Consider the following 15,968-nt stretch of genomic DNA (forward strand, 5'->3'; position numbering starts at 1 on the left):
GGCTCAAACTTTGTTTTTTTACCTGTATTCTCAAAGGCTAATTGTTTTTCGTCACATTCGGCCCCCTTTGAGAATCGCGTTCACTGGGAGTATGCTTGCCCCGATCAAGGCTTAGCATCCAAAATCGCGATTGCGTGATGAGAAACCCGATGGTTTGGGGCGAACCCACATAAGTGAGGCCAAAAATCGAATCCTTCAATTGAGGCCAAATTCGACTACAATCGTCTGTGAGGATGTGACTCATTTTCAACCCTCTTTTTTGATCTCATTCAGGAAGGTCGGGAATTTTCATATTGCCGTAGCTTGTTCATCTGGTTTTATTGGAAGACTCATTCGGGTCAACTTAGTGATCTCAATTAAGTAAGGGGACTATTTTGACAGGTAGATGTGCGCAAAGGTACGGATCTGAATGCTGGATATAAGTGACCGGAATCCAGCTTCAATTAAAACCACGATCAAAACACCACCAACACATCAGTAGCCAATTCCTCAATTCACCCAACCTATTCCCGTCCAAAATTGCACCTAAGCTAACATTCAACAAACTTCGTCCAACAAGAAGAGGGAACAACCACAATCACTTCACTACAATGTCTCAATCCAACCACGAGCCAAACTCCCAACCGCCATCCCCCTCTCCTCTCCTCCTCTCCCTCGCAAAATGCTATCCTCACGATCCAGCCCACTTACACAAAGTCCTCCTCCCGCAACTCACCCACCGCCTCCGCCTCGCCTCCCTCTGGTCCATCGCCCCCGGCAGCCGCGTCCTCGACATCGGCTGCGGCCAAGGCGACTCCGCCCTCGTCCTTTCCCAAGCCGTAGCCCCACTCTCCATCACCGCCGATGGTGACGCCAACAACGCCAGCCCGGGCCCGGGCCCGGCCGGCCACATCACGGCCCTAGACCCGGCACCCGGCGACTACGGCAGCCCCTACACCCTCGCCCAATCCCAATCCCACATCTCCTCCTCCCCCTACGGCGCAGCAATCACCTTCCACCAGTCCGACGCGCCGACCTACCTCGCATCGCACCCTTCCTCAGCCTTTGACGCCGCTACGCTCTGTCATTCGCTGTGGTACTTCCCCTCCGGTGCCGCAATCACCTCCCTCTTCGAAGTCCTCTACAAGCCCAACGTCTCCAAACTCTGTTTCGCAGAATACGCAGTCAAAGCCCGGACTCCCGCGCAGAAACCGCACGAACTGGCCGTCGCGGCGCAGAAGCGGTTTTATGCGCTGCGGGCTGGCGCGGAGAAGGGGTTGAGTCTGGACCAGGGCAACGTCCGCGGCGCGCTTGCACCTGAGGAGATTGTGAAGTTGGCGGAGGGGGCTGGGTGGAAGGTTCGGGAGAGGGGTGTTGTTGATACGCCTGGGTTGTTGGATGGGGCATGGGAGGTTGGGGTTGTGGTTGATGCGTCGTGGGCTGAGGAGGTTGTCGCCGAGGGGTTGGGGAAGGATGAGGAGGAAGAGTTGTTGGGATATGTGAGGGAGATTCGGGATGCGGTTGAGGAGGCTAAGAAGGGTGGTGGGAGGGTTGAGACCATGGATGCTGTTTGGGTTGTTATGGAGCGTTGAACGTGTTGTTCGATCAAACGTGACGCAATATTGGAGAAATCATATCAAACGCGAAGAATGAGTACGCGTTCAGAGTGCTTCGTACAATATTAAGCAACGATGCCCAGAGATGATACCAAGTAACGATGTCGAACGCGCCTTGACCGCCATGGCCGTCCCGGATAATGAAATTCCGCTCTATCGGCAATCGCCTTTAAGCTAGATTTTTTGTTGGTCTGCTTGACGTCTACAGAGATGAGACGCTCAAAGTCATGTTCTGAATAAGTAGCACATGATATATTTCAAAAGAACCTGGTAAGTGTCCCAATGTCCACTAGGGTTCGTAAAGGGGATGCATATCGTGAGAGTTATAATGGATTGGTAGAGGCTGGCTAGACAATGTGCCAGAGGTAGGGTCAGATAGATGCCATGATATCATGGACGCAAGTATCGCAACAATACAGTTACAGGCGATAGTCACCCTGAAAGGGGAGGGAGACGTGCGGCGTTGAGTTATCTACAGCTATCGTGGGAGCGACTTACACCCCCCGGAACCGCCTATATCTGATCCTTCTCTTAATCACGATATTTCACTGAAGAAGTCTTAAGGATAAATAACAGCAGAGCATCTCACCTACTTGGTGGGTATCTTGTCTAGGTACTTTGAGATAGTTTGCACCTACCTCAAATGTTAGGTGGCTTCTGCTCATAAAGCTGATGACCAAATGGAAGATAAGGTAGGGTAGGTACTTTCTTTTTGTACCACATAAATCAAGGTAGGTTCTGCCGGCACGTTTCTTACGCTCTGTTCAAATAGGCCTTCTTCGTGAGCGACCTGCTCGACCCCTTGACTTCTCACTCAATCTTCATGGATATGCTCAACGGTGTTCATCTTCATTCGCCAAGAACCCATAAGGCTACCATTGCAAGTAACGACTTGTCCGCAGATCTCATCAATGGGGCTCTCCCATCGTGTGGTCGTCTCGGCGCGACTATCCGTCCGGACTCCGGGATCCGGATCCCGAGGACACTTTTAACCTTGAAGGGGATGCGCAAGTTTCCATCGACTCGGAAATGCCCCAGAGTCAGACACACAGACACATCATCATCTGGGACCATCGGCGGGGGCCATAATCATATCAGACGAACGAGACGGCACAATGCATCGACTCGACAGAATGCAATACGACATTCTCTATGGCACTGTGTGGACAACTGGACACCGGATACGACGGCGTGTCCCGAAGACCCGAGAGAAGACTTGTCGGAACGAATGCCATTCGACGTGGAACAATCAGCAATTCCTAACAGAAACAGGGGACTCTCCCAGGCGTTGACGGAATTTGACGGTCGGCGTTAACGATGATCTGGGTGGCGCACATCGGTCCGGAGCGTCAATTGCCGCAAGGGACTTGTTGCAGGTCCAGTGCAAGAGGTGCAGAAAGTCTCAGCCATCGACGTGCAGGAAGACGAACCGGCTTTCGTCGATCTGACACGAAGGCTTGCACAAGCTTGCCAAAGTACCGCTCGATGGCTTGAGATCAACGACGCTATTACCTAGCCCACTTGAACCCCATTACGAAAGCGCCTTGGCCGAGAAACGAGTACGATGCCACATTCTGAATCGCGTGGCGGCAGACCAAGTTATCAATCTCTGTGGAGTTGAGCTATCCCATAGTGGATTGTAGGCATGGAGCTGTTGTGGACAACAGGTGCAGCTACCTGTGGGACGTGGGTGAACAACCGGTCGGAGCAACCCCGTATTGTGCAGGCGTGTTCACGAATACCATGACCGTCTGAACTTCTGAAGAGCATCACGAATATTTCAAAGCAAGTCCAGAACCGGCGGCGCAGCTCGCCTCAGAGCGGGAACGGCGTGGTTGACGGGCGGCAGATGTGACTTGGCAGGCGGGGGAGACTCCGATCGAGGAACGGCTCAAGATCCGACGAAAAGAAGAAGCATCGAGGCACACGGATGAATCCTCACAACTTGCGAGTGAGCTGAAGGCGTCACTGGCGTTCCGGTTCCCAAGCAGGTGTGGCAGGGGATGGGAGGTAGTGGAGACGAAGAGAGTCACGTACCCTGATCTAAAGAGGTGCGTCTTTTTTACCAAGGATCTGCCCAAACAGGCCACTTGGACCGAAGGCGACCCCACGCGAGCTACCTGTTTCTACATACACGCCCTCTTGAACGATGAGATGATGGGATCCACGGGTAGGTTCGGGATATTGAAGCAGTGAACCATGCTGCAAGTATCAAAACCAGCCTTAGTGTATCCGTAAGTCCACTCCCGCTGCCCCGCCAGTGAGAAAAATTTTGCCTTGATCTTATCAGATCCATCATCCAGCTTGCGGCGGCCACCGGTCGGCTTTGAGTGGGTTCTCAAAGCTCCGAGGCCGGAGCTATGGCCGAACTTGGTTCTAATAAAGTTATCAGATCCGCTAAGACCAGGTCGGTGCAGCCACCTTCCTTGAAGGAAGAAAAAAAAGAAGGGGAAAAAAGCCGGTACTTTGATAGGTACCTACCTAGTAGGCGCCACGCACGCAATTGACGGCAATACATCAACTACGAGGGACGACCGCCACGAACCCCGTTTCCATCAACCCCGACGCCCTCTTGGTTATCAGATCTATTCTGAAGGGTGGCACAGGCTGTGAAACTCAAAATTTCTTCGGAGCATTTCGTCGCCTACCTACCCTGGCCTGGGAACCCTTCTGGCCCGAGGTCTCGGCGTTTCGCCGCAGGCCACCTCAGTGATGGAGGGGTGAAGAGTGAGGCCCCCCTTCAACGTCGACCATGCCCGCGTACCTTGATCCTCCTTGTACTCAGTTGTACCCTTTTCTTCGCATATAGACACACACCCCTTCGCTACCGTGGAGTCAAGGTACAAATGTGCCCCGCCGTTGAACTTCACTCTGACCACCACCCCGTGCCCCAGAAGTTGTGATGGATGGTGTGCTGGAGACGATGTCATGGGCCGGTCCTGGAGGCTGGAGCTACCAGTCGCTTCGCTTCCTCGCTTGAAGCTCTCTTGCGTCGCGCGCCCTGCAGCCTATTGAAGAAAAAAAAAACCATGAGCCATGGCAAGGCATGGCGTGGCATGGCGGCAGACACGCAAAGACAAGTGAGCGGCGGGCTTCCGTTTGTCAATGGACCAGGGTCATCATGTAATGGCATTGGACTCTTGGAGACCAGGGACCCAATGGCGTTAACTCGGTATGTCTTCCAAAGGAGTAGGCGGTGGTGACATGAATGCCCGCGAAGCTCCGAACTCGAAGCTGAACCTTGGGCAACTTTCTCCGTGAACTTTTGCTTTCCTATCTGTCCCTTCACAGAATCTCGGAGTCAAGCATCGAGGAACCTCTTTCACGTTTTTGATACCCTCCTCGAGAAGCCTTGTCTGCTATTCCCAATTCGTTTCCAACTGTATTAAGTCAGTTTGGGGTTAGACTTCACACATCAACCGAAATCATGTCGGCACCAATCTCTCTGTCCGCTGTCTCCTCCAGCGAGAGCATCATCAAGCTCCCTCACCCGTACCACGCCGAGTACGCCGTCCAGCGCGCCTTCAACCACGACACTTTCGCCGGCAAGACGTCAGAGGGCGGCCTTCACTTCTACCGCCTCACGCCCCTCGCCGCCCAGGACAACAACACCAAGAAGCAGACGACTCCCCTCCCCGAGCGTCTTCACAGCGAGAACCTCTACTTCTCCGAGCCCGCGGACCTCAAGTCGAGCGAGCTCCCGGCCGACTCCAACAACAGCGCCTGGGCCCGCGCCCGCCGCTCCCCGAGCACCGTCTTCTCGTGGGACGGCAAGACCAAGCCCACGCTCGCCCAGGCCTGGCTCCTCGTCTACGTCATCTTCGTCCTCCGCCCCAACGAGGAGCTCGTCCGCCTCGAGCTCCGCGGCGCCAGCGCCGATACCCTCGGCCAGCAGCTCCGCGATGTCCTCCTCGCCATTGAGCACCCGACCCAGACGGAGGCCCAGAAGCCCGCCGCCTCCGCGGAGCAATCCACCGTCGTTCTCCTCCGCTCCGCCTTCTGGCAGGGCGCCGGATCGCCCTTTGGCCCCCGTCCCGTCTGGCTCCCTCAGGAGTCCCCCGCGGCGCTCGACAACCCTCTGTCCTCGTACCCCCTTACCCCTCTGCAGCACACCATGACGGCCGTCCCGGCCTCGGACCCGTCCAACCCGAACCTCTACCAGCAGGCGTGGCACCCGATCCGCCCGGCCAAGCCCGCGCCGGGCGCGACGGTGTACAGCCGCTGGATCCCGCACCTCAAGGAGACGTTCAGCATGGTGGCGCTCGACTACCGCAACGCGGAGCACCTCCGCCTGTTCCACGAGTGGCAGAACGACCCGCGCGTGTCGCAGGGGTGGAACGAGACGGGCACGCTCGACCAGCACCGCGAGTACCTGCGCAAGATTGACGAGGACCCGCACCAGTTTGCCATTCTCGCCGCGTGGGAGGATACGTTTTTCGCCTACTTTGAGGTCTACTGGGCCAAGGTGCGTCTTCTCTCTTGTCTCCTGTATTCCAGCCTACAAAAAGTTTTTATAATCACTAACAAATCATCAACAGGAGGACAAGCTAGGCGGCTACTACGACGCCCAAGACTGGGACCGCGGCCGCCACTCCCTGGTCGGCGACGTGCGCTTCCGGGGCCCCCACCGCGTGACGGCGTGGTGGTCCTCGCTGATGCACTTCCTCTACCTCGACGACCCGCGCACGACCTGGGTCGTGGGCGAGCCCAAGAAGACCAACGACACGGTGCTCATGTACGATTTCATGCACGGGTTCGGGCTCGACAAGTTTGTCGACCTGCCGCACAAGCGCAGCGCGTTCGTGCGGTGCTCGCGCGAGAGGTTCTTCCAGCTTTGCCCGCTGGGGGATAATGAGAAGGTTGTGGGCGGTATGAGGATCCAGCTTGTGCCCAAGTTGTAAGAGGACAGACACATTGGGCGGTGGTTGCATCTATGACACAGTGAGATGCTACGTATGTGTGGATTATGAGTCTTGTTTGGAATCTAAAAGTGTTGCGGTATGTGGGCGTGGGAATAATGTACATAGAAGATATGCAGACAAAGTTAGGAAGGTGTCATTTTGGGGAAGAATTTTGTGTCACTACTTTTTTTCTTTTTCGGACGCAATCTTATCTGATCTGATCTGATTGATTATGCTTTAGTGACATTAATCTGCGTGACCTACCTTACTTAACCTTACCCAGGCTCTGAATCTTGACAGCGACACACCAAAATGAAGGGAAGAAAAGGCCTAGGCAATAGAAACTCATGAGAAACATCATTTGCATTTCAAAGTCTAGCCAATTTAGTCTAAACTAACCCCCAAGAGACGGAACTTATTGCGTCCGTCTTTCGTTCGTCATCATTGTACTCCCAAGAACACCTTTGAAACCCAAGAATAAACCCTGAAAAATCCATTTTATGTAATTTTTAAATTCACAAACAACTCAAGAGTCAAGAGTCGGGGGCCCTTCCGAGACCGAGGTGGTTCCAGCAGACTATTATGGGAGAACACGCACGCAACGGTTAGCAATCAATCAATCTCTCACTGACGATGGGGTCGAGTCGGAGAAGGGGGGGCGTGTGAAAAGGAGGAGAGGAACACAGAAGAGAGGAGAGGGTAGTAGACAGGGAAGGCTGGTCGGCGCCGGTGGGATCCAAAGAGTCAAGGAAAACACAACCAAAAAACACAGCCAAAAAAGAAAAAAAAAAGTAACTCACTGGTAAAGCCGAGGTCGTCTCTAAAGTACGCGTGCATGACATCCTCACCCCACGTAGTCCCCACAACGGGCCCGCTCGCGACGGCCTTCTTCCCAATCGCCAAACCGATCATGGGCTCGACGGGGCCGAGCTCCGAGAACGTGGGCTTGTGTGCGCCCGACGTGAGCTTGGCCAGCATGAGCTGGTGCGCGTTGATGGCGGCGTAGTGGCCCATGTGCATCGCCGTGCCGCACCGCTTGATACCGGGCCACAGGCAGATGTCGCCCACGATGATGTGGTCCTCGGCGTTGAGAACGTTGCCGTCGCCCTTGAGGACCATGTTGGGGTGGATCTTGACGTAGCCCTCCTCGTCCTTTGCGGCGGCGGGGAGGTAGTCTGTGGACGGGACGCTGCGGGAGATGGCCATGACGACCTCTGAGGCGACGAGCCTGTCGCCGTTTGTGAATTCAATCTCGTGGCGGGCGCGGCCGTTGGGCAAGGGGTCGAGCTTGCGCGTCTCCTTTACGCGGTGGTTCAGGAGGACGTTGACGCCCGCCTCGCGCGTGAGCTCGAGGGCCTTGTCCTTGCACTCGTCCGAAAGACCCTCGGAGGAGAGGAGCTTGTCGCGGGAGTGGACGAGGGTGACCTTGGAGTCCGGCTCGACGAGCTTGAGCTCGGCGGCCATCTCGATGCCCACGGCGCCGCCGCCGACGACGACGACGCCGTCGGGGGCGTTGCGGACGGCGTTGATCTGTTCCTCGGCCTCGAGGAGGTACTGCTTGCGGGTGAGGGACTGGGGCACGACGGGGAAGACACGGCGGAGGCCGGAGGCGGCGACGAGGAAGTCGTAGGAGAAGTCCTGGGGTTGCTTGGTGGCGTGGTCGAGGACGGTGGCCGTCTTCGTGGCCGGGTCGACTTTGGAGACGGAGCCCTGGACGAAGCGGACGTTGGGGCGCTGGAGGGAGGCGATGTCCTCGAACTTTACCCAGGACTTTGCTGCGTATTTGGAGTCGGCGAAGGCGAGGGGGGAGCCGATTAGGTGGACTTTTTTTTTGGAGGGGTTATGTTAGCGGGGTGTTTGTGATATGGCCAGGAAGATTTAGGATATCTTACAGAAGCCATCACGCTCGTCGACAAGAGTGATCTCGACGGGGACATTCTTGAAGTCTGGGTGGTGCTCGTAGGGAATGTGAGCAAGACGAGGCGACTTGCCGCTGCTAAGGTCGAGCAGGTTCAAGGTGGTAGAGACACCGGCGTAGGAGAGACCTCCGATGACGAAGACCTTGAAGGGGGGAATAGCACCAGGAAGAGAGCCCATCTTGTCTGCTGTAGTCGGAAATGTAGAGGAGTCGTTGGAATCTACAACTACGTCTGAATGAGAGAAGGAGGAGGTGGAAGAGGAAGTAGAGGAAGAATAAGACCGGTTGGAACTATAGGACTCTAGCGGCGAGGCTTGATGAAGAGGGAGGCAAGTAGAGGCGAGGGAAGGGAGTGAAGATGCAAATGGGGATGCAGATGCAGAGGCTGTGGCAGTTGCGGACGAGAACATTCGCATGGACAGGAGCAAACATAAAGATAGCGTCCGCCGGAAGCCGAGCGAAGGGCCTGCATCGGACCGGAGCTGGTGCTGGCGTGCTGGAGCTGGTGGTGGTGGTGGTGCTTGTACTCTGCGGGTGACGCTGCTCAGACTGGTTAAAGTTGCCCGTTGTTGGATCCCACCATCACCGACGAATCCTTTTCCCAACAAGGAGGACCCAATTCCAGATTCACCCCTCCAAGACTGGGCCAAGACCAAGGAGGAGTAGAAGCAGGAGGGCGGCGAGGAACACGAGGAAAGGGGCAGGTCGAGCCGAGGGCTGGCTCGGAGAATGAGACGCCTTGCAGCCGAGAGTGCTGGGCGAAGGATCCGCTTGGCCATGGCGGCGATCGCAAGGAAGGGGAACAGCAGAAAAATAGGAGAGGGAAGACGAGGTCCAGGGGCCGACGGACGGGACTTGAGTGACACTCTCACACCGGCGGCGTCACTGTCAGTCAGTAGGGAGGGGAATGGGAAAGCGACAGCGGAGATGACGGCATGGCTGGGTGGGTTTTGGAGCCGCCGGGGAGTTTGGGAGAATTTGTAAAAGGGCAATTCCCCCCTAATGTATGTATTGTAGGTATTGCTACATTGTGACTTTCTTGGAAGGATGAGAATACTATGGGTAAAGTTGCGCGGATCTTGAAATTGCCGTCGTCGTAAATCTGCGGCTTGTACAAGTCCAAAAGGGGGGCATTTTTGCTCGGTTCGGTTGTTCGGAGATGTCTTCGTAGAACGGCGTTTTGTTGGAGCCCTTTTTTTTTTTGGTGGTTGGAGGGGTGTTGTTGGGAGGGGTCTGAGAATTATCAGATGGTGGAGGAGTTAAAGTTATCAGATCCGTTCAGAGACATGCAAGCCACTCCCAGCGCCGGGTCTAAGAAGCGGACTGGCTGGGCTGGGATCTAATCAGCATTACCTAACAAAACACAAGCATGAACAAGTTGACAAGCCTAAAAAAGACCAACAAAATGAAGGAAACCAAGGTACTCTGTACGCGTTGGGGCACTGCGCCTCGTTTTCAGTGGGCAGCAGCACTGTTCGGAATTCAAGGGTAGAAAAAAAAACTGTAATTCTCCTCTCTTTCTTCTTTCCAGGGCATCTCGGGTTCCTTTGCTTTCCGTTGCTTCTACCGAGTACCTTGGTAATGAAGCAACGGAGTAGAGATGCTGAATGGATCGGCCGTTGAAGCTAATGTCGCCAAAGGTTCTCACTGCAGCACACAGCAAAAGACACGGGATTCGCAATTGGCCTTGCTCCTCACTGCTACACACCAGCGAGATGTGTGTGCCCAATGACGCCTTCTTTTGCAAATTCGAGATGAAGTGGATGAGTGGGTGTGGCGGTGGAATGTACCCTCAATGGGAAATGGTGTGTGGGTGCCCAGCGCCAGAAGAGATGCGCCATTTTCCCCAGGAGCAGCCATGGCCGGGGCCGTCGCAATGGCTTCTCTGAAATTTTTTATTCACGACATGGGAGGATCAGGAAATTTCAAGAAGTATTCCGTAAAGCTTTCCGAATGGACAACAAGTTTGGCAGATCCGCAAAAAAAATAAAAAAAATATACACTGCGTGCAGAATGGAGTAAGGCAGAGAGCAAGGAGCAAGGAGCAAGAAAGAAACATGGGTGTCCGTACCGATGTACTTCGTACACTGAGGTGGACCAAGGTAAGGTAGGTATTTTGTACCCGTTCGGGTCGGCGTCTCCAGCCTTACTTAATCCGGAAGGGATGGGCCGTCTCCGCCAAGACAAATTATCTGATCCGAACCCACAGTCCGGTCCTCGGCCCCACATCCACTCGCTCCATTTGCTCCAGTCGTCCTCGCTTTTCCCTCTCTGCTTGTCTGATTCTTTCACCCCCTTTGACCCTCACAAATCGCTATCAGATGCTATCGCGAATACGCCAATGTACATCTGTACATGTGGCCTCGCCCACAAACACTACACACTCCCTCAGGGATGCCGCCAGTACCCTTCACGTGCCGTAGCACATTGCACATCCCGCTACAACCGTCAACTCCCGCAGTAGCGTGATCGTCTACCGTGGCTGCTGTGGTCACTGGCCTCTCGCCGCTTAACGATCCCCGAACCTCCCTCCAGGACCACCTATGAAATGTCGCAAGAAAGCAGTGCCGTATACCGTTCCGCAGGGGGGATCACAGTCGGCGGTGGGCGTCGGTCGCCGTTTTCCCCCCCCTCGTTACGGCATGCCCCCCTCGTGGCCCTCTCAGCTCCCTAACTCGGCTACTCCACGGCAGGGTACTTTGCATTACCACCCACCTCACCTACGGGGAACGGATACCTACCCTCCCTAACGTCCCGTCCATGCTGCTTCCACTGCTAGCCTGACAAGGTACGTGGGCAAGTTACAATCGCCCCCAGCGGAGACTCGAGTCGCTTCTGTGAAATGTGCTGTCATCAAAGCCTGTGAAGCCAAGCAAATGCTCGCTACTGTTGGCTGGTCTTGGGAATGACTCCCCTAATTACCCGCTAATGCTGCGGATGCCAATGAACACACAAAACAAAAATCGCCTCCACTTCTGGGTTCTGGTTCTGGCATGGTGCAAAGAACGGCAAGGTTGCCCTGTACGGTTGGACCTCGCTCGACGCTTTCGCTGAGCTCTTCCTTGCCACCAGCTGCACGCCAAGTCTCTGTGTTTCTGGGGGCTGGCGATGAGAGAGAGCTCCTTTCTTAACCATCTGCTTCAATTGCGAAAAGCGGTCAAACTCTCCCTGATACCTGTTCGTCAGTTCAAGGTCGGATCACCATGCCTGACCAAGACTCACGATCGGCTGCGGCCGAGAAGGCTGATACTGCTCTCTCGACATCACCAGAGCAACAACAAGTACAGACAACATCAATAGAGACTACCGAAGTCGCGAAACCAAAGGGAAAGGTGAGTGTTGCACGTCTGGACTGGGCTGAATCTGAATCGCATTTTCAGGATTTTATTTTTTTCTCTTGGCCTTAGTCTCTCCCCTTCCTTGAGTACGTGTACGTGTGCGAAGAGAGACTGACCATCCTCTCCCAGCGCTTCGAGACTGTCTTCAGCTTCTTCAAGCTGCTTTTCTATGCCAACCCAACATGGCTCGATTACACGCTGGTCTGCGTGGGCACCATTGCCGCCATCGGCTCGGGTGTCCCGTTCCCTCTGATGGGTATTCTCTTCGGACAGCTGATTGACGACATGAACGGCGCCACCTGCGCCGACGGAATCGGGGATGTGGGCGCTTACCAGGACGCCGTCAACGACAAAGTCATCAAACTCGTATGGATCACCTGCGTCGCCTTCTGCCTCATCTACACGCACACCACCTGCTGGGGAATCATCAGCCAGAGACTCGCATCCCGCCTCCGCGAGAAGTACTTCCAGAGCTTGCTGAGACAGGATGTCGGCTTCTTCGAGAGCAGACAGGCCGGTGAGGTCTCGTCCCGCCTCAACTCCGATATCCAAACTATTCAGTCCGGAACGTCCGAGAAAGTCAGTCACTTCATCGGCACAATCTCCTTCTTCGTCACCGCGTACGTTATCGGCTTCATCAAGTACGCGCCCCTCGCCGGCATGCTGGTTTCGCTCATTCCCGCCTACTTGCTCGCGTCCATGATTTGCGGAAGCTACATCCAGAAATGGAGCGGAGCCATGTCGGAGGGTATGGCTAAGGCTTCGTCCATCGCTTCAGAGGCACTGTCTCACGTCGCCGTCGTCCAGGCGTTTGGCGCTGGACCTCGCCTCGAGAACAAGTTCGCCGGTCATGTCATGGTCGCTCAGAAGGAGGGTATCAAGAAGGCCATTGCGGCTGCCTCCAACGCCGGACTCTTGTACTTCATCGCCTACGCTGCGAACGCCCTCGCCTACTGGCAAGGTAGCAAGGCCATCGCCAGATCGGTTGCTGGAACTGGCGACGGCACTTCAGTTGGTGACATTTACACCGTTGTGTTCCTCATTGTCGACGGTATGTACTTCGTTTTTATACTACTTGGGACAACTTTGCTGACTACGACTAGCCTGTATCATGCTCGGTACCATCGCACCTCTGCTGCCCCTTTTCGGATCAGCAGCCGCTGCCTTTGTCAAGCTCCGGGAGGACATCGACAAGCACTCCACTATTGACTCCGTCACCGAGGACGGTGACAGACTGCCCACCAATGTCCACGGCGAGGTTGAACTTCGTGGAGTTACCTTCTCTTACCCCTCGCGCCCCGATACGGACGTGCTCAAGAACATCTCTCTCGTCTGCCCCGGTGGAAAGTACACTGCCATCGTCGGTCTTTCTGGCAGCGGAAAGTCGACCATTGCCGGCCTTGCCACGAGAATCTATGACCCCAAGGAGGGCACAGTCCTCATCGACGGCCAGGATATCCGCAACCTCAACGTCAGAAACGTCCGCAGTTACATCAGTCTCGTCCAGCAGGAACCTTCCCTGCTCGACCGCTCCGTCATCGAAAACATTGCTCTCGGTCTCGTCAACTCGCCCAAGGAGGAGCACCAGAGACTCAAGGAAACGCTCTACGGACCCCAGCTCGCCCAGCTTGCCGAAGATCTCATGGCCGGAGAGGACCTTAACACCGCCGCCCAGAAGTACGGACCCGAAGTTGTCGAGATTGTCAAGCTCGTTCAGAACGCGACCGACCTGGCCGACGCCACTTCCTTCATCGACCGCCTCAAGCATGGATTCGGAACCGCCGTCGGCAGTGGTGGTAAGCTCGTCAGTGGTGGTCAGAGACAGCGTGTGGCCCTCGCCCGTGCTCTCATTCGTGACCCCAAGATTTTGATCCTCGACGAGGCCACCGCCGCCTTGGACTCTGCCAGTGAAGCCCGTATTCAAAAGGCTGTTGAGAATGTCTCCAAGGGCAGAACCCTCATCTCCATTGCTCACCGTCTCTCCACCATCAAGAACGCCGACAACATCATTGTCATGAGCGCTGGTGATATCATGGAGCAGGGAACTCACGCTGATCTCATCGCCCGCAACGGCGCCTACGCTAACTTGGTCAACCTGCAAAACATCAACGGCTCCGAGGAGGAGAAGGCTCCCTCTCGCGCAAGCACCGCCGTCGAGTCGTCCGCGGCCTCTGTGGACGCCGAGACGCCCGGCGTCGACCCCAAGGATCTTGCCAGGGCCATCGAAACGGAGGCGGGCACGGATGCTGTCGTGACCGAGAAGACCAAGAAGCAACTCAAGAAGGAGGCCAAGGAGCTCAAGAAAAAGAAGAAGAACGCGGCCCTGGAGACCGAGAACAGCGGTCTCGACAACGACAGGTCAACCTGGTGGATCACCAAGAAGGCTGGCGTCATGGTCCGCCCTCATATTCTCTACCTCCTCCTCGCCATGGTGTCCGCCTTCATTGTCGGCTGCACTTTCAGCGCATCTGGTACCATTTTCGGTTTCGCCATTGGCGTTGCCAGCCCTTGCAACGAGCCCAGCTACATCCAGAGCAGAGGTGCCTTCTTCGCCGGCCTCTTCTTCATGCTCGCCTGCGTCGAACTCGTCGCCAACTTGTGCAGTTGGTCCGCCTTTGGTTACATCGCCGAGAAGCTCCTGTACAAGATCCGTGTCGGCTCGTTCCGCGCCCTCTTCCAGCAGGAGCTCGAGTGGCACCAGTCCGGAGCCCGCAACCCTTCATCGCTCCTGTCTCTCATCACCAAGGATGCGGCGTCCATCGGTGGCTTCAGCGGTTCTATTATGGGAACCATCTTCGCCGTCATTGTCAACTTGTTCGTCGCCATCATCTACTCTCACATTCTGAACTGGAGAATCGCCATCGTCTGCCTGGTCATCGTGCCCATGCTCCTGGGCTCCGGCATCATGCAGATCCGCGTCCTCTCTCGGTTCGAGGAGAAGCACGCCGGCGCCTACGCCACCGCCGTCGGCATCACCGTCGAGTCCGTCAACTCCATCAAGACCGTCGCCACCCTCTCCCTGGAGCACGAGGTCTTTGGCCAGTACAAGCGCGCCCTCAAGGACCCCAAAAAGGAGATCATCTCGGCCGTCACTTTCGCCAACATTTGGCTCGCCGTCGCCAACGTCACGGGTAACATCATCTACGCCTTCGCCTACTGGTGGGGATCCAAGCAGATCGTCGCCGGTAACGCCACGCAGACGCAGTTCCTTATCATCAACGTCGCCATGCTCGTTGGCGCCCAGCTATGGGGTCAAATGTTCACCCTCGCCCCCGAGGTCACCCGCGCCCGCATGGCCGCCTCCAGAATCTTCAGTCTCCTCGACCTCAGCAAGTCCGACGCCGACCCGGCAGGCAGGGCCGCCGACGCCGCCGACGCGGCGTCAGAGTCCTCCAAGGGTAAGGAGAAGGAAAAGGACGTCGAGGCCCTCGCCAACCCCAACCCGCGCCCTTCCCCGGGTCGCGGCGGCGTCGCCGTCTCCTTCAAGAACGTCTCCTTCTCCTACCCCGCCCGCCCCGAGGTCCAGATCCTCGACAACATGTCCTTCACCATCCAGCCCGGCCAATTCTGCGGTCTCGTCGGCCCCTCGGGCGCCGGCAAGTCCACCGTCATGGCCATCGTCCAGCGCATGTACTCCGCCAGCACGGGAACAATCGAGATCGACGGCATGGACATCTCCAAGTTCGACGGCACCGACTTCCGCGACGACATCGCCGTCGTGCCCCAGGACAGCGCCCTCTTCGACGGCAGCGTCAAGTTCAACGTCGGCCTCGGCGCCCGCCCCGGCCAGGACGCCACCGACGAGGAAATCGAAGAGGCCTGCCGCCTCGCCAACATCCACGAGACCATCGTCGCCCTCCCGCAGGGCTACGACACCGAGTGCGGCCCCAACGGCTCCCAGCTGTCCGGCGGCCAGCGCCAGCGCGTCGCCATCGCCCGCGCCCTCGTCCGCAAGCCCCGCCTCCTCCTCCTCGACGAGAGCACCTCCGCCCTCGACGCCGAGAGCGAGAAGGCGCTGCAGGAAGGCCTCGAGCGCGCCGCGCGCGGCATCACCGTCATCGCCATCGCTCACAGGCTGCACACGGTCCGCAAGGCCGACGTCATCTTCGTCGTCGAGGCCGGCGCCGTCGCCGCCAAGGGAAGGCACGAGGAGCTCATGGAGAAGAGCGAGAGTTACCGCCTCAACGCCATGCAGCAAATGCTGGGTCACTAGGCA

The 15,968-nt window shown here is 56.5% G+C and overlaps 4 protein-coding genes across 4 annotated transcripts; 3 read left to right on the forward strand and 1 right to left on the reverse strand.

The window, feature by feature from the left end:
• Nucleotides 1–590: 590 nt before the first annotated feature.
• CPAR01_16539 (SAM-dependent methyltransferase) lies at nucleotides 591–1,571 on the forward strand (the record flags this gene model as incomplete). The annotated part of the gene is made up of 1 exon (XM_060500784.1): nucleotides 591–1,571. One exon carries the CDS (start codon nucleotides 591–593, stop codon nucleotides 1,569–1,571), a length of 981 nt encoding a protein of 326 aa, XP_060340493.1.
• A 3,451-nt stretch (nucleotides 1,572–5,022) lies between these two features.
• Nucleotides 5,023–6,496, forward strand: CPAR01_16540 (uncharacterized protein; the record flags this gene model as incomplete). The annotated part of the gene is made up of 2 exons (XM_060500785.1): nucleotides 5,023–6,060; nucleotides 6,134–6,496. 2 exons carry the CDS (start codon nucleotides 5,023–5,025, stop codon nucleotides 6,494–6,496), a joined length of 1,401 nt encoding a protein of 466 aa, XP_060340494.1.
• A 533-nt stretch (nucleotides 6,497–7,029) lies between these two features.
• On the reverse strand, nucleotides 7,030–9,193 carry CPAR01_16541 (uncharacterized protein; the record flags this gene model as incomplete). Its single annotated transcript, XM_060500786.1, has 3 exons — nucleotides 7,030–7,073; nucleotides 7,297–8,319; nucleotides 8,389–9,193. 3 exons carry the CDS (start codon nucleotides 9,191–9,193, stop codon nucleotides 7,030–7,032), a joined length of 1,872 nt encoding a protein of 623 aa, XP_060340495.1.
• Nucleotides 9,194–11,617: 2,424 nt separating this feature from the next.
• On the forward strand, nucleotides 11,618–15,965 carry CPAR01_16542 (ATPase; the record flags this gene model as incomplete). Its single annotated transcript, XM_060500787.1, has 3 exons — nucleotides 11,618–11,746; nucleotides 11,882–12,803; nucleotides 12,856–15,965. The coding sequence occupies 3 exons, from the start codon at nucleotides 11,618–11,620 to the stop codon at nucleotides 15,963–15,965; spliced, it is 4,161 nt and encodes a 1,386-aa protein (XP_060340496.1).
• Between the last annotated feature and the right edge of the window lie 3 nt (nucleotides 15,966–15,968).

The sequence above is a fragment of the Colletotrichum paranaense genome, assembly GCF_030867605.1.
Source record: "Colletotrichum paranaense strain IMI 384185 chromosome Unknown Scaffold_26.1, whole genome shotgun sequence".
NCBI lineage: Eukaryota > Fungi > Ascomycota > Sordariomycetes > Glomerellales > Glomerellaceae > Colletotrichum > Colletotrichum paranaense.